Source organism: Monopterus albus, unplaced genomic scaffold (assembly GCF_001952655.1).
Source record: "Monopterus albus unplaced genomic scaffold, M_albus_1.0 scaffold240.1, whole genome shotgun sequence".
NCBI lineage: Eukaryota > Metazoa > Chordata > Actinopteri > Synbranchiformes > Synbranchidae > Monopterus > Monopterus albus.
The window spans coordinates 581,426-606,301 of NW_018128120.1; the positions used below are offsets into that span (position 1 = coordinate 581,426).

The 24,876-nt window shown below is 42.8% G+C and overlaps 2 protein-coding genes across 3 annotated transcripts in view; both read right to left on the bottom strand.

Annotated features, from left to right (window-relative positions):
- Positions 1–5,746: 5,746 nt before the first annotated feature.
- On the bottom strand, positions 5,747–11,669 carry LOC109971964 (TSC22 domain family protein 1-like). Of its 2 annotated transcripts, none has more exons than XM_020620540.1 (3): positions 11,428–11,669; positions 8,602–8,653; positions 5,747–7,462 (listed from the first exon to the last, which is right to left on the bottom strand). In XM_020620540.1, the coding sequence occupies exons 1-3, from the start codon at positions 11,523–11,525 to the stop codon at positions 7,193–7,195; spliced, it is 420 nt and encodes a 139-aa protein (XP_020476196.1). In that variant the 5' UTR covers positions 11,526–11,669; the 3' UTR covers positions 5,747–7,192. The 2 variants fall into 2 exon arrangements, with proteins under 2 accessions (XP_020476196.1, XP_020476195.1); XM_020620539.1 differs by lacking the exon at positions 11,428–11,669 and adding an exon at positions 8,947–9,328.
- Positions 11,670–23,888: 12,219 nt separating this feature from the next.
- Positions 23,889–24,876, bottom strand: part of LOC109971952 (TSC22 domain family protein 1-like) — a gene marked incomplete at its 5' end in the record, with an annotated part of 2,216 nt that continues 1,228 nt past the window's right edge. Inside the window, one exon of the mRNA XM_020620525.1 lies at positions 23,889–24,874. Coding sequence (XP_020476181.1) covers positions 23,889–24,874 — 986 coding nt within the window. The remainder of the gene's footprint in view (positions 24,875–24,876) is intronic.

Consider the following 24,876-nt stretch of genomic DNA (forward strand, 5'->3'; position numbering starts at 1 on the left):
TGGACTGACAAAGTGAGAAGGACTCAGCTTGAAGGAGGGAGGATTTGAAAAAAAAAACCACATGGATCACATAATGTTTTAGGGTGAATGTCTTATCTCACCAGTCAAATGACAGCTCAGTACAGTGGCTGAAATTCAAATATTTCAGCAAGTATTACCATTTCATTTGTAATTTGGGAACACTGCTTCAGGAAATGCAAATGTTATTTGACCCCTGCTACTTGGTAAATTGTCAAATTAAGAACAGATTCGGTGCCTTTTCACAGTCTGATTTAAGACAAGGTGCTATAATAAAAGTGTTGCTCTCAAGCACCACAACAAATGATTTCTTCTGCCTGAATTATTTGATGCTGTAGCTCAGAATGTGCAACTTGTTATGTTTTCAGATGTGCTAGAGTCCATGGTGAGAGGGGTGGTTAGGCTGGCTTGACTGCCCACATCAAAGAAGAAATTCCTCCCACTGTCCTTTAAAAACATACTGTATCATGGAACTGCAAACGAGAGCAAGGAGGAATAAGAGGCTGCTGATTTCTCCTCTTGTCTCAAAATAGGAGGCAAACAGGAAGCACTGCAGTGATAGAAGCTGACCCCAGACTGTATGTTTATATTTGCATGTTTGTGGTTAAACACTAGGAGCCAGATATGGGCTGAGTGACATGCAGTGTGCAAAGAAATCGAGTTTCAGATGCACTGAAACTGAAGGAAGGAAGCTTGGATGTGAAAATTTAAGTCCAGTCTTCATATATCAGTGCCTGCCTGACCTAGATTAGCCCCATCTCTCTCTTAGCTGCAGGAGGCTAAAAAACAAATCACTCCCTAAGCAGAACTGCAACAAGAAAATGAGATGCAAAGGAAGCTGTCATGGCTGTGGCAGCTCCTGAAACTGAAGGAAAGATGATCTCAGAGCAAATACGCTCTTAGGGAAAGTCAGGGCTTGTTTAACCTTTCTGTACACTGAGCATACCCAGTCTACATCTCCACAAACACAACACAGTGTGTGTTTCTGTGAAGGGCTCCAGCAGATGTCAACCAGATGATGCCCTCAGGTGCTTATTTACCTATGTACACAAAGCTTCTAGTATCTAGGCTGATCTAGTCTCAGGCTTTGTCCAGTTACTTGGTCCACACCTGCTCAAACAGGTGAATTTGCATAAAGGGAAACAGATTTCTGCTGTACAACACCTGACAGGTTTTAGCCTCTGTCTGCCGGGTCACCTTCACTTTGATTATTAGTGCACGTGTTTCATGAACCTATTTTTGAGACGGCTGTGGTTCTTGTTACTGTGTCACACAAGGTTCAAGGGTCTTTCCTCAGCTCTGACCTGTGAGTGCTGAGTGGACATGTAGTTGTCGAGGCACAGGAAGGACGTAGCTAATGCTCACACTGGCATTGTGACAGCTGTGCGTGCCCTCTGATCATTGCTGATCAGCACATTATCAGCCAGAGAACGGACTGTTTGCACTTCATGAAACAATGTGTAAGGATGGAAATCGATTACCGCTGATTCCACAGTGTGAGGACAATGCCCCTGTTTAATAAGCTCGGGTAACATCTGTCAACCTCTGCATCCTTGCGTAGCAAATCAGCAGTTTACAATATAATGGTGACAGATTTACCACTGGAAATGTTGAGAATTTGTCAAATATGTGGGTCTTTGATGTCAGACAGGTAGACAAAAGCAGCTTCTCAGTTCTAGCTGACATGTGTTGATTATACTAAGCAGATTTTTTCAGCTGTATCTAGTTAATGAACTGAAGAGAGATACACAGATAAATACACACTTGGACTGAAAGGAGATAAAGGTTTGGTTTTGTGGCAATTCACTGAACAAAATGCCAAATGTAGGTCAGTCCGATCATTTTACACTCTTGTGCTGACATAAGCTAAGAAATTCCTTTTCTCCAGACACATTATTCTCTTTACTTCACCGTGTGACTCATGAATTTAAGTTCTTCAAGCGCCCTTCTAATAAAGTGAAACCACCTGTGTCGTAAACAACGTGATTAGCAGGCAAAGCTCTTTAAGCGAATGCAGCATTGTTGGGCCTGTCGTGGTCTCTCCTGCTGTGTTCCTTCAACTGTGATGTAATAACTGTCTGGCTGCACAGAAAAGACTCATCCACGTGCTGACACAAACTCACAGCATGTCAGCCAAAGAATCCAAGTGTCATTTAGCGTTACTCCACATTTGCTGCTACCTTTCATTTTGTAACACTTAATTAATTTGTGGTGTTTTTAAATACTAATTTTAGTTTGAAGATCTTGAACATGAGCTAAGGACAGACTAACAAAGATTCTCCACTTCAGAAGACCAAAAAGGAGTAAATTCAGAAAGAAATCTCTCCCTTCTCACACTCCATACATTCAACTGTTCTGTGTTTTGTGTATTCATTACATCTAAGAGATGCTTAACACACCAAGAATGTGAATCCTTTTTCACAGTGACACCACTAAAAAAAATGTATGCAGACCTTTAAGAATCCAGCAAAGCAGATTGACATAATAGAGAAATATTTCACACAGACAGCCAAGTGAAGACAAACCAGTAACACTTCAGCCATGCACGTCAATGATCTGCAAGAGAAGGTGTGAAGGGGAGGAAAAGTGAATGATAAGAGAGGGCCATGATCTTCTACAATCCCCTTCTCTCCCCAGTGGGGGCACCAGCTACAGTACATGCCTCCCTGTCTGTGTTTGTTTTCAGGTTTTGGAGGGCTGTTGCTCGGCATAGGGGGCACGTTCCTGAGGTAATGTGTGTGACTGTTGAACCTGAACCATAATAAGATCTGAAATGTGTTGCTGTGCATTAAACAAGTCAAAACTGTTCTGTCTTTTAATACTTCAAGGCCAATGTGCAGACATTATAAGATGTGAATGAAAAAAGCTGAGGTAAAATTTTAAAATTTGAGTCTATTTAAAAGTGGAACAATATGGAAACATCTTTGTTTCTCACCTTGATTCTCTGTCGTTTTGCTTGAGGGTTAGAACAAGATGTAATGGAGACAACAGGCCAAACTGACAGTTCCTCCTGGAAGGTAATGTAAATACATCAGAAACATGTGACTTTACATCTGTGACTCAGACAATAGCTTTGGGATTTTACCTCTGTGGGTGAAGGAACTCACATGCTCCTCCTTTCTCACGCTCTCCTTAAGTGCAGCTGCGTGTTCACACCTCCCTGCAGCTGCTTCCCAGTCATGGCCCAGCTACAGGCTCTTCATTCAATCAGCTCCAGTTAACAGGGGCCAGTATAGCAGAGGTGGTCATTTCCTGGGAATGTCCACAGGCACATTTAGAGGTTTGCTTAGTTTGGTATCACATGGTGCATGAAATAACTGGATGTTCAGATTGGTGCAGGCTCGTGGTGGCGGCTGACTTCAGTTGTAAGTTAGTACTGTGTGTGTCTGCACATGTGACAGACAACAAGACTCCACTGCAGGAGGACACAGATATTGATCGATCGAACATGTGGTATCAAATAGTTGTCCTAGTTAAAATGGAAGACATGGTCATACACAGCACAACCTTATCTGCAGCTTTGGTGTTTCTGCATTAACCTCTTATTGTAATCTAACACAATCAGAGGGCTTCACAAACAGAATTTAGGTTACCACTTACACTGCTTTTTCTTGGTAGGAACAGAAACCATCCTGTCAAGGAAAGGTATGAAAAACAAAAATGAAGTCTGCATCCAGATGTAAATAATAAAATGAATGATGGCTGAACAACATTAAGCTGCTTCAGTTCCAGGGTCCATGCTGGCTCATTGTCACAGTGTTGTGGCTTGAGGGAAATATAATCCACTGAAAGAAACCGATTTGCCTTTTCACTGTTGCTGTTGAAGCTATGGGACTGAACCCTTCATCGCCTATCGCAGCTGCCATTTAAAAACCTCAAAGGGTCATGCCTGAAATCATATTTGGGTGGCTGGATTATATTTGACACTATTATGTAGTGCCCTCAAAAAGTCTCACAATGCAACAAACAAAGTAGTACCCATGGCACAAATGTCCAAAATGTCAGTTAGCTGTTCACTATAAAATAAACTGCTGAGTCTGTGTTATGTAAAAAGTAGAAAATAATTGTTTTAAAGCAAAATTGTTCATGATGAAAACATCTTTCCTAAACATAAATCACATGCACCAGCTGCTGGTCAGATGTTCTAGATTGAATTTTCCTCCTAGCTCAGCTACAACATCAGGTTTTTAGCAATTGCATATTTGGGATTTCACAGCGATGAACGCACTTAACAGGTTTCCTTAAGGTATGTGTACACAAATGGCGTTTATTTCTCATGCCCAGATACTGTATGAGGTAATCCTCACATATCATCTTGGGGGACCGAGAAGAGATGGGGTTTGTGGTTTACCCAGAAGGCCACCTGCTTTCTCAGCAATAAGGAGAACATCACCTGTGGAGGTCCAGTTTAGGGGGTGTAAAGAGGATTATTTGAAGCTGGATTTTTGGGCAAGATGGTCTTTGTATGTCTGGAATATTGGGTCAAAAGTAAAGGTAGTATGTGCATGCTGGTCAATGTCATAAAAAATATTGGCCTTCTAAATTTGTGCCTCCAAACAAAAGCAGCAGCAGAAGTAGGCAAAGTTGATCTGCATGCGATACCTTGGCCTCAGAGTACATCCTGCACCAGCATGCTCCAAGACATCTTTTGTCACTGAAAAGGGATTTGTGAAAGTGTCATCGGGACAGCAGAGCAGGAACTGTGAAATGTGAATACATGATTAAAACAACAGTGTCTGATCCACTGTGCCAGTCAGACAGACATTCTGGGGTCAGGATGTGGGAGGGAGAGCGGAAGAGAGGCTGGAGGGGAGCGGGGAGGGGGCCGGGCAGGACAGGTACACATCAGATCAAATGTCATGATTGATTAGATTTTGACCCAGAACACTCCAAACAGAAGCATTATTGCTTCTATAGATTTAAAAAAACACAATGCTGCATTGGTTAAAAGAGATGAACATCACAGTTTGCTGAGAAAAGCTGTGAACACCCACGTTCTGAGCGACTGAGTATAAAACATGAGCTCCCTACTCTGCTGGCAAACAGGAGGAAAGTGTAGCCTAGGAAAAGTTTGCTAAAAACATCAAACACACACTGAGCTGCTCTTGGTCAAGGTTAAGATTTGACCTTGAAATTAAATATCGTTCACCGAGCCTGTTCTGAGTGCTTACTGTAGCTGTCAATCATAGCACCTGTGATCCTTTTTTTATTATTATTATTGTGGGTCTCTCATTTTTATCATACAACTAAATCCAGTACAAGTAACATAGAATTGTACTGAAGTAAAGTTAATTACTTCCACCAAGAATGGTAAATACATTTGAAGGTGGTTTTTAAAGTCAGTTTACACACAAAAAAACACATTTCAAGTGATACACATTTAAATACAGGACATATAATTTATGTATTTTCATCTCAGCACTTAGACATAAGGGTGACATCATGCCAGGATGCTGAGTGCTTCCATTTGCACATCAGTGTGCAGGTCCATGTGCAGAAGTGGTGGGCGGAGTAACCACAGAATGATGTCACAGGGGTCAGTCATATATGATCAATGAGACGTCTATACTTGCGTGGTGGTCCACCTCTGTGCATAATGAGGCTTAAGCTCCCATTGAGGCTTTAAACTGGGAAATCTGGGCCAAGTGGGGAGACAGTAGAAGTCCAGATCAAATTAAACTTACCCATATTAACTTGAATGTAAAAAGAAAACCAAACACTCCCATTCTTGCTTTTTTCACTTTTATTGGAGGTGCAACTGTCTAGTGCAAATGTAACGTCACATTTGTGATGAGCTGAGGAACATGCACAAAACACTGACATACGTCTGCTAGGCATTTTCCCTGCTTTTAAAAACCAAGAGATTCATTATCGTATTCAGTGCTCCAGTTCCACTATGAGCAACTCAAAACACTTGGCGGTACAAAAAAAGAAAGAAAAACAATAGTCATTGATAAAAAATAAACTACACATGTCCCCAAATGCTAAAACAGATTTGAGCGAGTTAGTCTGAAGTGAGGGCGGAGGAGAGTGCATGTACAGTGTGAGACCGTGAGTCACTGCAGGAGAGACAGCATCTAAGTGTGGAGGTCAATAATCCTAATCTGGTCTCAACCTGAGTAATGACACCACAGGTAGTTAATACCTGGCAAACCATATATATATATATACACACACACACACATACATACATACATACACACACAAATACATGATTAAAACAACTAAAAACTGTTGTATATATGTATCTATGGTTAGAGACCAGGCACTTGGCAGAGTTTAATTGGAAACTTTGTCTGTACAAAGTTCACTACTTAGAAACAGTCGTGTCCTATTTATTTGCCTCTTATTTATTTTTACAGACCACTATGACAATAATTACATCAACATCTTTCCCAGCCCTCACTAAAAAACATTGATTCCCTGCATAAATGTTTAATGCTCCATCCAAGAAGGGGCGAGTGTGCGCTCAGGGTGGAAATGGCAACATGAACAACTTCTCACATTGAACAACGAGGCATAGCTAATATCCATTTCCATACATTTATAACCCCTCTCAACCCAGAAGACTGATGTCATCTTCACATGCTGTGAGGACGGAGCTGGATTGTTTCTCATTCCAGATGGGTTGTATAAAGCCTTAAAGTTTGTCCACTGTCAGTATCGTCTGAAAAAGGAAACCAAAAAGTAGAACATACCAAGTAAAACCTGTGTACAGATGGGTTGAAGTGGGATGAGGCAATGGCACACTTTCCACAGGTCACACTGTGAGGGTTTCGACGACACTAACAAGGGCATTCAGCGCACTCCCCTGATTGGCTGGGCCCTGTGTTAGCTCCTCCTTCACCAGGTGGACCTGAATGATGGCAGCAACTGTTGAGGGTTGAGTGTGATTTCCTGTCAGCTCTGTTCTTCCTCTCACCATCACCACGACCAGCACGACAACGGTGATTGTGTGAAGCAGGCAAATAAAATGGCAGACAAAGCAGACACACACACACACACACACACACACACAGGTGTATCTCTAAAGTCTTAGTTAAATAAAATGTGCAACAAAAATGTAGTTTGTCATCCTCTGGTTAAGCTGAAGTGTGTGGCATAGTCGGTCTTGATGAACCAGTTCACAGTATGGCAATCTCTCATCTTCAGGGGGCACGCTGCCATTTCTGTGTTAAGCAGATGAGCTGGAGTTTTGTGTGGAGGGGAGGACCTGTGTCGATGTTGCTGGGACAGGGACAGGAGGCTGGGCGGTGCTGGGCGGGGAGCTGCTGGTCTGCACCTGTGCTTGGAACTGGGCCATCTGCTCGGGGCTGGCCAGGGTCTTGAGCAGGTTGTTCTCTTGCTCCAGTTGAGTGTTGCGCTCGATCAGCTCTTTGATCTGCTCCTTCAGCACCTCCACCTCCTCACGCACGGCGTACATCAGGTGGCTCTTCACCAAGTCCTGAGGATGAGCGAGGGAGATAAACAGTGAGGAATAGTTAGATAAATAATTCAGACTCCTTCTTCCATGATCTCAGGCTCTGGGGAGATGTGCCGGACATATTTTACATTTTGGAAACTAATACAAATAACTGAAGAAAATAAGTGGTAGATTCACTGATAACTCTGTAAACAATCCATCATAACTTCATCCTAATGTTTGTAATATGTTTTGCCTAATCCACGTTTTTAGTTACTCTGGATATAAATGTAACCCCACAACAGGGACATCAAAACCACTAACTGAATAATAACTTACTCAGAAACACTGTAGCCACTCTCAACAGAGGAAAATGGGGGACAGCAGAGTGCAAATCCTAAATTAACATAGTAGACCTTGCACATACAGCATTGTATACAGTATTGTACCTGGAATGCACATTCCAGGTAACTCGGTGTGTGACAGCAGGGAAACAGGGGATGTTAACACATGAACTGCTCTGTAAAACAGAGAAACTACTTTGTGCTGCACACTTTTGCTGCTTGCTTCTGCTGAGCATCCTCTCCTCTGTGAACCCACCCCTTCTCCTTTCCTCCTCCTCGCTGCCACGGGAACAGAATGTTCCTGCACCGGGGTGGGAGGAGCCAATCACAGGCAGAGTTATTTATACCAGCCCGGAAAGGCTGCTGCTTGCCTAGCAACATGGGGCCGAGAGGGAGCGAGGGAGAGACACTATGTATATGCATTATAAAAAGCGACAGGGTGTGAACCTTAGCCTGGCCCACATCAAGCTGCCAGTGAGCCCGAGGACACCAATGTTAACGGTGATGGAGCAGGAAGCTCCTGTTACCTCCCGTTCGCATTCCAGCAGGTGCACATGTGCGGGAAACCATGCACCTGTAGTTTCACTTTTACTAAAACTCATTCACTGCTCAAGGGCAGTTCCCACTTTAATAAAACCACAGCAACACGTTGCAGATAGCATTTGACAGGCTATCAAAATAAAAGCAGGAGATGGTAACACTGATGTGCGCGTCCACATCCGTGCCTGGGTTACATAACACCGGAGGCAGCGCAAACAAGTAGAGCATGAGACGGGCCTATTTACAAACAGTGCGGGAACATGACTGGAATTTAGATGCCTTCAAACAGCAGCTTACCATCGCCTGTTCAATCTTGTTGTCGATGGCCACCACACTTGCACCCGAGGAGCTGGAAGACAGAAAATAACAGGATTGATTGGGAGTGTTGAGTGTGTGTTTTGTGACAATGTCTCCATCAAGGGAATTTTTATGACGGAGACGTGACTGGCATTCGCTGTTTGATGCTGCCAAATCAAAATGACACTCGGGGGGGTCAGATATGCTATAAAAGTGTAGAAATCCGAATTAGTGTGTGAAACAAACGAGGAAAATGGAGGTCAGGAAAGCGGGGTTTGACTGCTGGCGAAGAATCAATAAGGCAGTATTTATTGAATACTGCACAGAAAAGCCTGCTGACATTACCTATTGTCAAGCCTGACTGATGTGCTCTCCTTCCCAAGCACAGAAGACAGAAACGATATCGATAAATTCCTCAGTTGACAAACGCCAAGGTCCATGGCCACTGTGTAACATTGGGAATTCATGCTACCCCGTCCATTAAAACCCGCTCCGGAGAGCCATAGGCTGTACAAACTGGATATCCAGCGGTAGAAAAGTAGAAAAACAGCGCATTGTTGAGGGGCTGGACACTGGGTCTGCTCCGGGAGACTGCAGCTCTCTGGACGGAGCACACAAAGACTGAAGCGGCGGGCTGCGGCTCCGCACACCGCGGCTCCCTCTCTGGCTGAAGCTGCAGGAAAACAGCGACAGCAGCCACACGATTGGCGGAGAGGGCGGCTCATTAGCATAATGCATGCGAGGAGCTGGTGCTGGGGGGGAGGCGGAGGAGCAATCATGTATGAAACATCTCTACCAGCTGCAACGTCCTCACTAAAAGGCTGCATCTAACCGAAACCTTATGAAAGCACAGAGGAGCTGACTCTACTGTAAAACAAGCCGCACATTTAGCTTTTAACGGTCTCAAAAGGGGGTAAAGTGTAGATGTGGAAGATTTCATTTACATAAGTAGGCTTCAGGTGATGGGGAAACTTTGGTCAGCAAACACAAGCTGTAATGTGGAACAATGTCTCCACCTATCGGTTGAAACTCGTGTTTAAGGGTCACACGCACCAAGATGCAAACAAGGATTGGCTTGGTGCATATTTGAGTAAATAGAATCAGTTGGCCACGGGCTGGCCTTGTGGTAGAAGCCGACCTCAGCCCCGTCTGTGATGAACATCCTTCAAACGGAGACCATGTTCAGAAGGCAGATAGTGAAACTGATCCTCCCAGACCGAGTGAAATGGGAACACAATGTCCAGAGTAAAACTGGACCATTACTCTGTTTTGCAACAGTAAGGAGGAATTACAAATTATCTGGCAACTGTATTAAACGTTTCTTCTTCTGAAACAATGAGTGAATCCACAAAACAATCAACCAGACTTATTACTTATTTATCAAGCACAACAAGTCAAACATTTGCTGGGTCCAGCCACTCAAACATGAACAATGCTTTTCTGTTTACACTGTTGTCATTTGGTTTCTTTGAGTTTTTAGATTGTTAGTCAGATAAAACTAGACATCTGAAGACATCACATTGGAACCTATGATGGATATTTTTCCTAAGATTAAATGATTAAGAAAATTATTGGCGGCATAATCAATAATGAAAATCGTTTCTGGACTACCTGTGGTAACTCGGATTAGTCACAGCACCTAAAACCACCATCAAGGGCAACTGAAATACACAAAGGCAGAAGTTTCATTTTCCCCAGGGTGTAATCACTTATCTGTTTAGTTGCACTAATGCGACTTGATAGTATGTAGGTGTGGACTGATGTTGTCACTATGGAAACACAGTCTGCATAAAGAACACACAAGAAGTGAGGTGGAAGTGCAGCTACGGCAATCAAGGACTAATTTCCTTTTTATTGTTTACAAGCTAAATGAATTCACACCTGGATGAGGAGAAGTCTCAGAGCTTCACCGGTCATCTCAAGCCGAGCATGTCAGGAGCTCCTGCCCTTCTTCAAGCACCTTAGCAATGTAATATGTCTCTGGCTGGAAACATTCACTGACTGGTACCAAGTCTGGAAATCAGAAGCTTGTCTGAGGAGAAGACCAAACTCCTCCACCTGCTCACATCTCTGTAATTTACTTCCTCTGGTTCTGTCACGGATTTTGGCTGTGGTCACAGGAACTTTAACAGGACAGTCATTTTAGAGAACTGGAAAATAACAGTTGTAATGACTTCTCCTTTTGTCCTGCCCCCAAAGGAGCAGCTTCACCTGTCTGCACTGTTTTGTGTATTCAAACATGTTGCGGATAAAAAGTACAAATTTGGAGTTATGTGCAGAACAAAAGTAAAGACTGTAAGAAACTGGATGAATATGTTTTTAGAGACTGACTAGGCTGTACACAGTTTACTGGGTTTGGGATACAGAAGTCTAATAGCTTGATAACTGAGCACAGGGAAGCAAATACGAGTTGACTGGATCAGCTGAGGAACTGCAACAGGATGCTCAACTCGCAGTTGAAATTGGAGAGAGAAACTAATCTGAAAGCAAGCGTCACACAGCAACTATTCTTGGTCTGGGTCTGGCCAGGACCACATTAGTGTGAGTGAACATCAGCTAGATGCTTTCACACTCACAGGTTACAGCATGTATGTGTAGAAGTAAGAACATCATGTCCTCAAATGCATGAGAGCCCATCAGGGAGGCTGAACATGTTGCAGGTAGACGCAGGCACAAGAACTGAAACAGCAGGTATTCGGTATACAAATACTTCAACAACTGCAGATCCTACTTGTATTTGTCATCATTACTAAAAACACCACCCAGTCAACATTTGACTGAACAACAATTAGATTAGACAACAGCACAACAACACAGCCATTTTACCTCTTCAGATGATTCTCCAGCTCCCAGAAGAGCAGCTTTAGGGTCATGGCGTCCCTGCCCTGCACTCCTCCTGCCCCGGCCAGCCCCTTCTCTCTCATTGATGCTCTCGGGCTAAAAATCACACACTCCAACCAAGGAGAGGGCCCCTACACCAGCACCACTCAAAAATACTCCCAAATCAAACACCACCACTACCACTGAACCTCCTGCATCCTCTTGACATGCACACTTTGGCCCCAACCCCCTGCTCCCCTCAGCAGTAGAGGTTCACATAAGGAAGCCTGACCAGCAAGTGGAGACCAGGATGGAGCTGTGTAGGACTGTTAAGGAAGCAGGAGTGTGTGTGTGCGTATAACGAAACCACGAGTCAGTGTGTTAAGTCCTCCTTATTTCACATGTGCTAAGCCTAATATAGACTCAGACGATTGTGTGTGCAGTGAGGGGAGACAGGAGGGTGGGTGGTTGTGTTGCCTCCCCTTCTTGTTATGTAAACTGTCAGCAGAGATTAGGGTGATCCATCCAATAGGATGAGCTACTTTTGACCACACACCCTGCTCGCACACTCACAGCCACCTACAAGACACTCCCTTTGCTTGTTCATGTTTTTCCTGTTGGTCTCCTGCAGCATCCTTTCTGTGATGGTGATAAGCCAAGAGTGGTACCCTACTCCGCAGTCCTGTGGCAGATTATAGTGAAGAGTGGATGCATTAGCCATAAACTCCCTGAAAATAATAAACACCCACCTCCAGTCTCCCTCACACTGCTAAGACTGTGCCACTTCCTTAGTTTATCTCAAGGAGAATGGGTATATGTACCAGGCTGCCCTGTCACCCCTCATCAGCTGATACACACAGACCGACACACACTATAGGTCTGCACTGCAACACACCTCACATGTACCTCCACGCTGGTATAATTAGGCTCCCACAGTCCACATTACAGCCTAAAAGAGACTATCAAAACAAGATGACAAGGGAGACGGAAGATCAGATAAAGAGCTGATGCAAAGCACAAAACAAAAACAAACAAACAAAAAAACCACACTAGATCTTAGTAGTGAAAAAAGTGCATTAGTTGTTGATTAGAGGAAATGTAAAACAAAAAAGAGAGGCAACCTTGACCCAAGACAGCGCAGCCCTTGTGGACCACAAAATGGTTACATGGGGCGCTCAGAGATTTGCTGGAGGGATTCAGCTCAGTGCAGCCCTGCGATGGATTGGCAACCCGTCCAGGGTGTACCCCGCCTTCGCCCGATTGCCAGGGATTGGCTCCGCCCCCCCCCATGACCCCGTTCAGGGATTAAGCGGTAGAAAATGGATGGATGGATTCAGCTCAGTGCATGCAGTGGAATGATTAACCTCATTAACTTCAGATCTTTTTTTTCTCAAATGTATATGTCACTGCTCCAAGAAACAGTTGAGGGCCTGAAACAGGAGCACCAAAGAGCTAAACCTGGACAGGACAGGAAATAAAAAAGCATCACAGCTCAGACTAATGCCATGTAGTCATTTTGTCAAACTGTAATGTGAAGATCAACTGCCTGTCGAACAGAGCCATTACTGATAAGTTCCTACTGTAAGTGTATATCTGTACATTGTGTACTCAGATTTGGTGTCACAGTATGCGTGCTCACCTAGAACAAAAGCCTACAAACTGATCTGAGGGAAGCGTCACTGATGTGGAGACAGTTTACTTTCAGCCAACTGCTGCCAGCCCAACAGACTTGGCTCGGCCAATGGAGAGAGACCTTGATGTCATGACATCACAGACAGTCCCAGATGGGATCCTTTCATTCATTATGTATCCATGTCCATCCAAAGCGTGTATATGTGGCACATACAAAGGACTGACCCACATATTACCTAACCACTATGTTAAAGCTCAATGTATTGTGTATGTATTGTATACTACTCTTAGACTTGGCCTAGAATTGGAAAACAACAAATATGCTGTAAGGAAAAATAGAAATAATGTAGTAATACTGACCAAGACAGCTACAGTTTAAGTCACTGTAAAGTCAAACTACAATCTTGCTTATTGGCTAGGTTACCTTGCTAATGTTCCATCAGGCTAATGGACTTTAATAGTTATGTAATGAGCTCTCTAATATCCCAAACTGTGGATAAAACAATTAACAGGCAGAGCTCATTTGAACTCTCTCTTAAGCCTTTAACAAGACACTGGTCTTAAACATGGTCACTGACCACATCTGAACAGGAATGAAAGGGGTGGTGTACATGTTTGCCTCACTCTATGGAGATTACATATGGACAGATGTGTAGCCACTGTGGCAGCAGATGATGGAGATGTGGAGAGGAAGGAAAAACACAAAAAACACTGTGCTCACACTGCCCACACGGTTAAAAATATAAAGTAGGTTATTAGCATGAGAAGTGGGTTGAAGAAATGCTAAATTCTTTTCCATTTGCCTGTACTGAAAACCTCTGAGATGGAGGTATTGAAAACCAAATCTGGGACAGTTAACTGAAGATGCTTATGTATACGTTCAGAAAATGAAAGGTAAATGCCAAAACATGCAGCGGAGGAGATACAGTATCTTTAAGCTCAAATGGCTTGTTTGTTCTAGGAAAGTGAAAAATCAATAGTGTTAACAGCAACCTAAGTGCCTTCTAGTGTATTTACTGCACAGTTATGGACTGAACCCCCCCACCCCCCTTTATCCACATTCTCTCTCACAAAAGCGTCAAGCTGAGTTGAAGTAATGCTTCCGCTGCACTTTATTGTGCGGTCGGAGTGAAAACAGAGCTGGGCTCACTCAAACTGCAGTGTGTGGTCCTGAAAAACATCCAGCTCTGCCACAGCTGAAACCTATATGAAAGAGTCTAACAGGAGGAAATCACAAAGCAGCTGGGGACGTTATTATTAGGAACACATCAGCACTCACAAAAGTCATGAGCCATGACACAACTGGAAACAATTTGCTTATTTCAAGAATAAATAGTAAACCATAGAACTCTTTTATAATGCTCCTCAAATAATGCTGCCATGTTCCTACTTGTTTCTCATTCTCCTTACATCACCCTATTGTTCATCAGTTTGTTTGCAGAGTTGTGATTAACCTGCCTCTTTCTGCATCGTTGTCCCTCGAGCAGTTGGGAGATGTGAGGTCGCGTGTCTGCACATCCCATTTGTGTGTTCTTGTATCCGCCTGTGTGTGTGTGTGTGTGTGTGTGTATGCAGACTGGCAAAATCCAGGTCGGGAGGGTTTCAACAATGGCATTTACGCAACAGAGAACCAGGACCAACTGCTCAACATCAACCCTGCTGCATGCACACAAACCTTGTGAAAAAAAGAAATACAAACACTGGAAAGAATCTACAAGATGTGTCGAGTTACATAACTGATTCTGGACCTGGAACATGCACTCATTTTTCCATTATCAAGGTTTGACTCCTGAGAAGGCAAAGCATACCAGAGTAGCCATCAAAAACAACCTTCCACTTGTTTGCAGCTGGTCGTCTTTGCTGGTTGTTGCCAACCACAGACAAAACAAAGAACAGCAACGCCCCACAACTCACACAGCCCCTGTGGCGTCAGAGTCTCAGGGCAGCTGCTCTTTGAAGCATAAAAGAATCGGTCTCAATCATGCACGCAATGCCTTACATAACCAGCCATACGAGAGAGAGAGCAGGGAGATGAGAAGGAGGCTCCGACTGAGTTCCATAATTAGTGACAGTACAGACATGCCTTGTTCTTCTGGATGACGTGTTAACCTTCAGCATCCACAATAAAAAGAGATAAATATAATGAGAGTTTTCATCTTTTACATTTAGCAAGGATGGTGTAAAACATTCTTTAAATGAGTGCACATGACAATTTCCAATTTACCTTAATCAGCAGTCCAAACCCAACCACGTAAAAAGTAGCTAGAATTAGGGAATGATTAGCAATTCCTGTTAACCAACTCACTGATCATCAATTCAGCTTTAACACAGTGAGAAATTGAGAAGATCATGTTTCGGGCCTGAATCGGCACAAATCCTACATGTAAAAGGACTACACCAAATCTGGCTCAGTACAGATGTCTCATCTCCTGCTGCTTCAGTGTCTTATACTGGCTGGGAAGGCTCTTCATGTGTGTATTTGTAGCTGTAAAAGCTTTGTATGCACACAATTATTTACACCCACACACAAGATTGGGATTCAACAGTCCTCTGCTCTCACTCTAATCTGTGACGTAAAACAAATATTACAATATCAAGAATTATACAACCTTACAACACACTGATATCATACAATGTCATAAGAAGTTATGCTATCGACCGCCAGTCACATGGTTCTGGATGCTGTTTGTGTTTTAAGGCTAAAGGGCTGAAATTAATACATTAATAGTGATGATCTTCACTGCAGCACACAGGCTTCATGCAGGGATCTAAGTGCTTAACAACAAAAAGGGTCGAGGTCTGACACTCATCGGTCAGAACTGGCTTTACGTAAAATTATCCCTCTTCACATACGTGAAGTGTCGCTTCTGGGTGAGTAAATATTTTTCTCTGACTGGCAGTGGAGAAGTCATGTTACTGTGTACGAGCCTAAAATTTTCCTTTGCAAACTGAAGAAACTTAAGGGCCTTCCAGGACAGATCCCTGAGAAATATTCTGGACAACTGAAACAAACAATATGAAGCTCTGTAATGTCATAATGACACTGCCTAAGCAAAATGATTAGTTTTGAAGCTTATCAGTTGAAAATATTCATGAGTTGCAGCTCTTTGCAAGATAGCGAGTTAGAATCACTACCTGCTTTGTGAGGGTCCTATCGCTGAAGCTGAGCTGTGACCTCCCTGTGGAGGACAGCAAACAAAAAGACATTTCAACAAAGCATCACATTACATTCATTTCCATCTAGGCTGCCAGAGCCAGGTGTGATGCACATCTGGAGACCGCTGACAGACTCTCTAAAGTGAAGTTCCTTTGATATTTCCTATTGTTAACAGTCCACGCTGGTCCCAGTTTGTACCCCTGCGCACAGCTGGCAGGTTGCAGGGTCACCAGCAGAAGGGATCATCCTGAGGTTTAAGACAAAAACTCCACTGACCTTAGGTAAACTTGAATAGCTTGAGAGGCTTAATGAAAACCAGGTATCATTCCCTGGTCTCACATCTTTGCCTTCATTGAAAATGTAAACAGGGGAAGGTCCCCTACAAAAATCCCTACAATTTCTACCTCCAGGGTTTCTGCTGGGTTCATCAAGTTAAGACCTCTGTAATACCACATACAGACGTGGACAACATTGTTGGTACCCTTCTGTTAAACAAAGAGAAACACACAATGCTCACTGAAATAACGTGAAACTGACAAAAGTCATAAATAAAAATTTACTGAAAATTAACTAATGAAAATCAGTCATTGCTTTTGAATTGTGGTTCAACAGAAGCATTTTAAAAAACAAACTAATGAAACTGGCCTGGACAAAAATGATGGTACCCTTAACTTTATATTTTGTTGCACAACCTTTTGATGCAATCACTGCAATCAAGCGATTTCTGTAACCCCCAATGAAACGTCTGCACCTGTTGACAGGTATTTTGGCCCACTCCTTGTGAGCAAACTGCTCCAGCTGTCTCAGGTTTGAAGGATGCCTTCTCCAGACTGCATGTTTCAGCTCTTTCCACAGATGTTCAATAGGATTTAGATCAGGGCTCATAAAAGGCCACTTCAGAACAGTCCAGTGTTTTCTTCTTAGCCATTCTTGGTGTTTTTAGCTGTGTGTTTTGGGTCATTATCCTGTTGAAGGACCCATAACCTGCAACTGAGACCAAGCTTTCTGACACTGGGCAGCACATTTCGCTCCAGAATGACTTGATAGTCTTGAGATTTCATTGTACCCAGATAGGCAGAACATTGTCTATAAGTGTAGTGGCATTATGTATGATCACACAAAATTACAGTGAGTGTAATTTAAGCATACAGTGCAGTGTTGAGACCCATCATACTTTTCCTTTCATGTGAACCAAAGCTGATGGCTACAGTGTTTTGGAACTTGAAGGTTCAACTATAGGATGTGAAATATCATCACATTTCTTTCCAGCTCCTAAGTACTGGCAGATAAAGTGACAGAGAAACCAGAGGATAAATCAGAAAAGATGCTTCCTCTTTGCTCGTGGCTTCCCCTCAGTCTAAAAGGCTGAAGAGAAGAAAACACACATCTGTTCCATTAAAAAACTTTTCACCTGTAAACATCTCCATACCACAAACCACCCTGACAACTGAAGTCATAAACATACTTCCACTGAGAAAAGCAGACAGACATGCATACACACACACACACACACACACACACACACACACACTGTATATCCTCTCTGGCCTGTGACTCTTTTCAAGAACCTGCAGCTCTGCATGAAGACACAAAACCAGCAAATGTGACACCCATCTACTTGGTTCTGCACACCGCAAATTCCCACCCATGCTGGCTAAAACTGAATCTGTCCAAGCTGAACAATGCATTAAGACCCTCACACATACCACAATGCACTTGAAAAGACGGCAACAAAGCCTGAGAACGTCACCGTCCAATGTTCTTTTAACCAGGATTCAAACAAATGATGTCTGAAAAACGTGCATAAATGAAGTCAGACCACAAATACTAAAACAAACTCGTTCTCAAGCAAAAAGCCAAATATTCTCAAATACAGTGGTGTGAAAAAGTGTTTGCCCCCTTACTGATTTCTTATCTTTTTGCACGTTTGTCACACTTTGTTTCAGATCATCAAACAAATTTAAATATTAGTCAAAGATAACACAAGTAAACACATCATGCAGTTTTTATTATTAAGGAAAAACAAAATCCAAAACTACATAGCCCTGTGTGAACAGGGCAGACACTTTTTCACACCACTGTATGACACAATAACGTTGTTCATCGTCATAATAGTAGATATATCTCTGGGTGTATGATATTATAATGGACACTGATAGACAAAATTACATTTTTACAAAAATAATCAGCTGAATTATAAGTAAAATAATAGTTGCAGCTCTTTTTACATTATAGTGGGTGAGCCATAGATCAACTGTATCTACACAAAAGATGCAATGATGTGTAGGCTGCATGTCTTCAGAATGACAATTTCTCTTGTCTGATAAATCAATGTTGATCAGTAAAATCCGAGAACTGGCTTTGCCTACTGTCAAAGTTAAACTTCATACAAAATGTTTTATAACAGGAATCAGCTGTTATTCAGACAGCCTGATAATAAAGCTGTCCATGGGAAGAGGGGATCAGTCCATGCCTGAAAGTAAGGACACCTAGTGCGTTGCAAACCCTGCCAGAAGAGATAATGTATCAGTCGCTGTACTGTGGAGGGCCTTCTGTAGTCAGTAATCACAGTGGTCTGACACTGTACACCCATCACTGACATTAAGAACAGAGGGTCACAGTGGTTTTACAGTGACCCATTCATTGTGGATATGAAGTACATTTCCACTTAGCTGACAGATCATTTGAGGTCAGTGATTCTCCAAGTACAGTAAGATTATACCAACATTTGCTGACCAGGCTGGGAGGACTTATGAAGCAAGTCTGCCACCTTGTGGAGTAACAGTAGAACAACGACACAAGTAGGGTGATGCAGTGTTAACGTCTTTGATGAAGCATGATCTGGATCAGGCCTGAAGAACAGACAAATCATTTAACAACCTCCAGATGTGATCAACTGTTGTTGACAGACAGATGCCACCCAAGAGATCAGAAGAGCCACTAAACCTGTTTTTCATCAAGATGCCGTCTGACTTCTGCCAAACAGGAATAACCCCATAAAACAGATACCTTTATTTCTCTCTAAAAATGTCTTTGGAATCTTTGGGATCTCTTCCAGAATTTAAAATAAAGGCTGGTAGGTTTCTTTGATCTGAACAATATGAATTTGTAAAGACTAAAACAGTGATGGGCCCAAAACAGTTTGAGATTTTGTGACAGTTACAGGATTTGCCAATGGGAAAAACATGGGCTTTGCATGGTAAAATATATTACCTATAATAGGTAATAGTAAATGCACAGTAAGTATACTAGAGCGGCATGGAGGAGTTGGCTTTTAGGCCATTAAATATGCTACTGAGGGAATAGACAAAAACAGTTGATGGTGAACTTGCTCTTTAATATAGAACTTTGAAGGATGGATATTTGTAAAAGTTAAGAAATAAGACATCTTAAATTGAACCTGGACATATACATATCATGTATTCCTGAATACATCTTGATTACAAGGTCCGAGTTTGACTGAAAACCATTCAGATTTCATGCAGAACAATGTAACAGCCTTATTTCATCCATGTGATGCAACATAATCTACTTGAGGACTGCATTTTAAACCTTGAGCTGATGTGCCAGTGTATCCTCACTGTATGTATAAACAATGCAGTGTTACACTTATTATGCAGTGTTATTCTTATCTTAGGGTGTGTTCACATGAGCAGTGGTTCACAAATATATAAGTAGAACTCACTGCTTAGTTTTTAAACTTTTATATGATGGAACAGTATATGAAAAGATACACCTGTAGTTATAAACTCAGGTTAAAAAAAAAAAACAAAAAACAAAAAACCCTTGTCCTCTGATAGTAGCTTCAGCTACTGGTCCATATTTGGGCTCAGCCACTGGAGACCTCTGCTTCCTTGTAAAAAAGCTCAGTTTGAATGGCCAGCCAATTAAAAACAGTAGCGTCAATATGAACAAACCGTAAATTATGAGACAAAACCGGTATAACTGTAATGCTTGAGAGGCTGCTTACTATTACCAAAACATATTCAACACAACAGAGACTGAAGCACCACATAAAATCAGCTCAAAGTGCCTCTGAATGACAGACTCAGAAACCAGACTGCATGTATGTGCCATAACTTATGAAACTCTAACCTGTGACTGATTATCTACTGATAATAGAGCTGGGAAGTCACATGATGCTGTTAAAGCAACACTGGCAGAACATTACACAGCCCATTGTCTCCATATCAATATCAAACAACTAAATGTGCTTTGGCAGGTACAACAAAAGGAGTCTTGACTCTACCTGCTGACTGTTAAAAAGACAGCCTTGACTGATGATGACTTCACTTTGTACTCAAGCTGCAAACTCATGACTGCTTGGTTATGCCTGAACTCATCTTACCTCAACTGCTAATGAACATGTTTCCTCCATTAAAACAGCAATAAAATACAAAGAAAAAGAATGTTTTAGTATAAGGCTGTCAAGAAATGGTATGTACAAGTTATTACAATTATACAAGTTGCACTTCTAACTTCTACGTATTTAAAGAATGTAGTCATATGACTATATTGCCCTGTAAAATGCATTCAATGGACTATAACACTTCATATGTAGTTGGTTGTGAAACATATATTCCCTCTGGATGGCATTTTAAAAAGAGCATGTGATTCACATTTGCACTCCTCCATTATACCCAGTACCTGTGCAAAGGACATATTTAGCCTCTTATTGTGACTGAAGCAAGAAAATTATTCTGTTATAGCAATTATTCCAAAATAATGGCCTTAAACCTGAGTGTTCAATATACTCATGCACACAAGTATTCGTAAGGTATCATTCTGGTTTAGGCCCATTGCCAACATCACAAAAGACAGCAACTGTACTCAAATCAGCATGTTCAGCAGTCTCCCATGTGCAGCTTTATGTCATTATACTCCAAGTCCAAACCTCTTACATGGTGAAATGCCTTAATATGCTAATTCAGTCTATAGGGGACAGTTTTATGCAGTGCATCTAAAGTCTGTAAGGCTACATACAGGGGAGGGGAATGCCACATTAATTCTATCAACCCTATATGAAAAGTGATACTTTTCAGTTGTTGATGCAGGAAAGAGAAAAATATGTATAGAGTTGACACAGATGACAGGTGGTTAAGTACAGTATACTGAAAGTGTGTGAAAGTCACATTGTCTTTCTACCGTAAACCAAAGCTGGCAGTCATCCAATAGTCAAATTATACCGGTAGCAACCTGCAGGTTGAAATTCCACCTGGGGAGGCACAAGGACCTGAAGAAAGCACTGATTAATACCACCGTCCTTACGACACTCTGTCTGATATGAGCTTTACTGACAAATACAAAAACTGTCAGCCAAACATTTCTGGAATTTCCCCACTGTGGGATCAATAAAGTTCTACCTACCAAAAAAAGAAACATGCAAAATCCTGCAGAACACAGACACACCCTCACACAACATGGCCGCAGTCATGTGGTCATGCACATGTACTAGATTAGGCCTTTTCAAAGTCATGACTGAATAGGGCTGATTTGTGTTCCATGTACAATCATCCTGAGTTGTTCTGGTAAAAGGAAAAACTGCAAACTGTTTTGAGCCCCAGTCACTGACCCACAAGGTCTGTCCTTCAGGGTCAGCAATAAACAATCTGTCCATCAATTCATATTTGCGTCAATGCAAAAAGAAAAAAACTAAACCCAAAGTCTTAAGTGATGATTTCATATTCCAGTGTGACAAAAAAAAAAAAGCCTTGGACTGTAAAGTAATAATAATGCTACAGAAGTGACACTTTTATTGCAGGTCACTCTGTCACTAGTGATAAGGGTGTTGCTACTTGTCATTTTAACTAAGGGTACTGACCGGTTACTTGTTCATTTCACTCTCATTATGGGTCTAAATGCCTGATGGTTAGGGGAAAAACCCATGAACTTCCCCACTGCACATGACTGGGCAGGAAATAGTGCATGGTGCAGGGAAAGGAGAGGTATATGTTAAGAGAGGAGAAGGAAGACTAGACTGGTATCCAAGAGAAAAAGGGAGGAGAGTTTGGACATCTGACATGATGCAGTGAGGCCTGCAAAATAATGGGAGACAGTGAAAGATAAACAGAACATGAGACAGAAAGAAAGCAGTGACAGTAACAGACACACAGAGCCAGATCACAGCATAATATGAGCATGACTATAAACAAAGGGGACACATACACACCAAGACTGTCTGCTGCTGCAGGACAGTGGCTGATTCAAGGCAAGAAAACAAACGGATGGACGGAACTACACTTATAGAAAAAGGCATGCAAAGGCCATGCAAAATGCACACACACACTGCCATGACAGGATGCCATGAACTGCTGACAACAGCCTCTACACAGAATACAGTCGGTGTTGTGTGCATCTGAATATAACTAAGACTATGTCAACATTTCCTCAAGCTCAAGCACAACCTGCACAGATGGAAACACATAAACTGCTTCAATTTGACTTTAACCTGCTGTGCTCATTACTGACTTACAAATATGTTTACCTATTAGCTAAGCAACTACTCAAACCTTTTTCTCCATTTCCATTTTGATGTAGCACGTATATTAGTATTTCAGAGAAATCCATTTCGATTGCTTTTATAGCCAACAGCTAAATAACGCCACAATATTCAATAAAGTTCCATTATGAGTTCTTGGGTGAGGCTGACTAAACCGCTGAAATCCCTCCATCCCCTGCAGGCATTACTGTTGTACTCAACATGAATCTCCTGCCTAACCAGAACACAGGACAGTGCAGTGGTAACACTAGACTGCTGCCACAACAGTGCTCCATTTCTCTGGGGCCACAGTTTATCAGCTGTATACAACACAACTCCTAATCAGGGCCCATCTCTACAGCATAGAGTTTGAACATATCCACTGCATCTGCATGTGAGGATTGAGAGGTTTCTTGCCTGGTGTTACTCTATTTAACCCAACAGTGTACTTTTAGGAACTACCTTAAACTCAGCAACCACATTTGAGCAGCAAAGCTAACAGGAAAACAGAATTGAGTATATGCATATATAAATAAAACATTGCTCAGTTCCCTTAGGGTAGTAGAAACCACAGATCCAGGGGAAAAGACTAAAGCTAATGTGAGAAGGGGAAAGGGAGACACAAGGAGAAATGAAAGCTGGCATGAAGCAGTACAACGGGGAAAATATAGCCATACTGAAAAGGGTCCTGAGCTAAAGGAGGTGGATGATGGGAGGTTAACCGGAGGGAACATCTGCTGAATCACCAGCTCCATCAGTAACTCAACATTTCCACTACTTCTCTCCCAGCCACTGATATTATTCATTATTTAAAACAGCAATGTCCATTGAGCTATATTTCACCCAATGTCTTCAGAGTGACCTCAGGGGACAGGATATCAAGCAAATGTGACAGTGGACCTAGACATCTGACTGATAGGAAACCAATTGCAGGATGTGGTTAAAAGCAGAGCTTCAGTTGCCTTACAGTTATCATCAGATAGACAACCATAATCAGACATTGTAAATCATACTTGGTTGTTTGATGTGATGTGCATTTCACCGCACTTTTCCTTCAAAATCAACATCTGTTTCAGTTTTACTGCAGAAGAAAAAAATGCACTGCAGCCTGAACTACAACGACCAAATAATAACAACTAAAATGATAAATCTTAACCTGAAAAACAAAGTTTACACTGGAATAAACAGCACAGGCTGTCCTCACCTGTCATCCTCCCCTTCAGCATGCTGAGTCCTGAGGCCTGCAGCAGCAGCAGCCATGAAAGCGCTGGCCTCAGCTGACATCCCTATGCGGGCAAGTGTTCCAGCAGCAATGCTGGCTTCTGCAGCCCCCTCTCCCCCAACTGCCACCCCCAGTCTGGGCAAACCAAGAAGGCCTTGGTGCTGGAGCAGAAGCTTCTGGGCATCCTCCAGCTGGGAGGGTTTTATGGAGCTTGCTCCTCCAGGTACCTGGGTGAGGGTTGCACCAGGGGTGAGAATGGGCTTTAGGTCAGCTTTCAGTGCAGTCAGTGGCATGTAGGGGGTTCCATGGGTGCACGCTGCTGGGACTGTGGCAGTAGAGGGGGGCTGGACTTGTGGCTGTGGGTGAAGCTGTGTTAGAGCTGGAAGGGTCTGTGGCTGTCCTGCTGCAGGTGGGGCTACCTGACCTGGGTGGGGCAGTTGCTGAGTAATGCTGACCAGTGGCTGTGCCATGACCCCTGGCACTGGTGTTAAAGTGACTCCTGTTGTAACATGTGGCGGTGGAGGCTGGACCTGGGTCTGGAAAGGAGCAGTGGGCTGGATGAAGTCTGGCTGTCGGACACTTCCGGAAGGCAGGACCCCTACATGGAGCTGAGGTGCAGGATATGCTACCTGGGGCTGAGCCTGACTGGGATCCACAACATAGGGTAATTGCTGGGCTACTACAGGGAGAGGCTTACTTACACCAACCTGTGGTGTCAGCTGTGGTGTTGCTGTGAGGAGTGTCACAGGCACCACTGGTTTCTGCATGTGAGCCCCACCAACAACCTCCTGGGGTGAAACATAGGACAGAGGAGTGGTTTGGGCCGGTCCCTGTGGTGGGCTCTGGATGGCTTGTGGACTAGTGAAGTCTTGGCTTGGAGGTTGATAGGGCTGCAGTGTGTGAGGTGGCTGTGCAGCAGGTATGCCTGGACTAATCCCAGTGTTACCTGCCTCTGTCTCTGCAGCT

Excerpts from the sequence above, each read along its gene's own strand:
- LOC109971964 (XM_020620539.1), bottom strand. The coding sequence starts at position 9,326 with ATGAGCCGCCCTCTCCGCCAATCGTGTGGCTGCTGTCGCTGTTTTCCT. Across the intron at positions 8,654-8,946 it reads TCAGTCAGGCTTGACAATAG|CTCCTCGGGTGCAAGTGTGG; the intron begins GTAATGTCAGCA and ends TCTGTCTTCCAG. Across the intron at positions 7,463-8,601 it reads ACAAGATTGAACAGGCGATG|GACTTGGTGAAGAGCCACCT; the intron begins GTAAGCTGCTGT and ends GCTCATCCTCAG.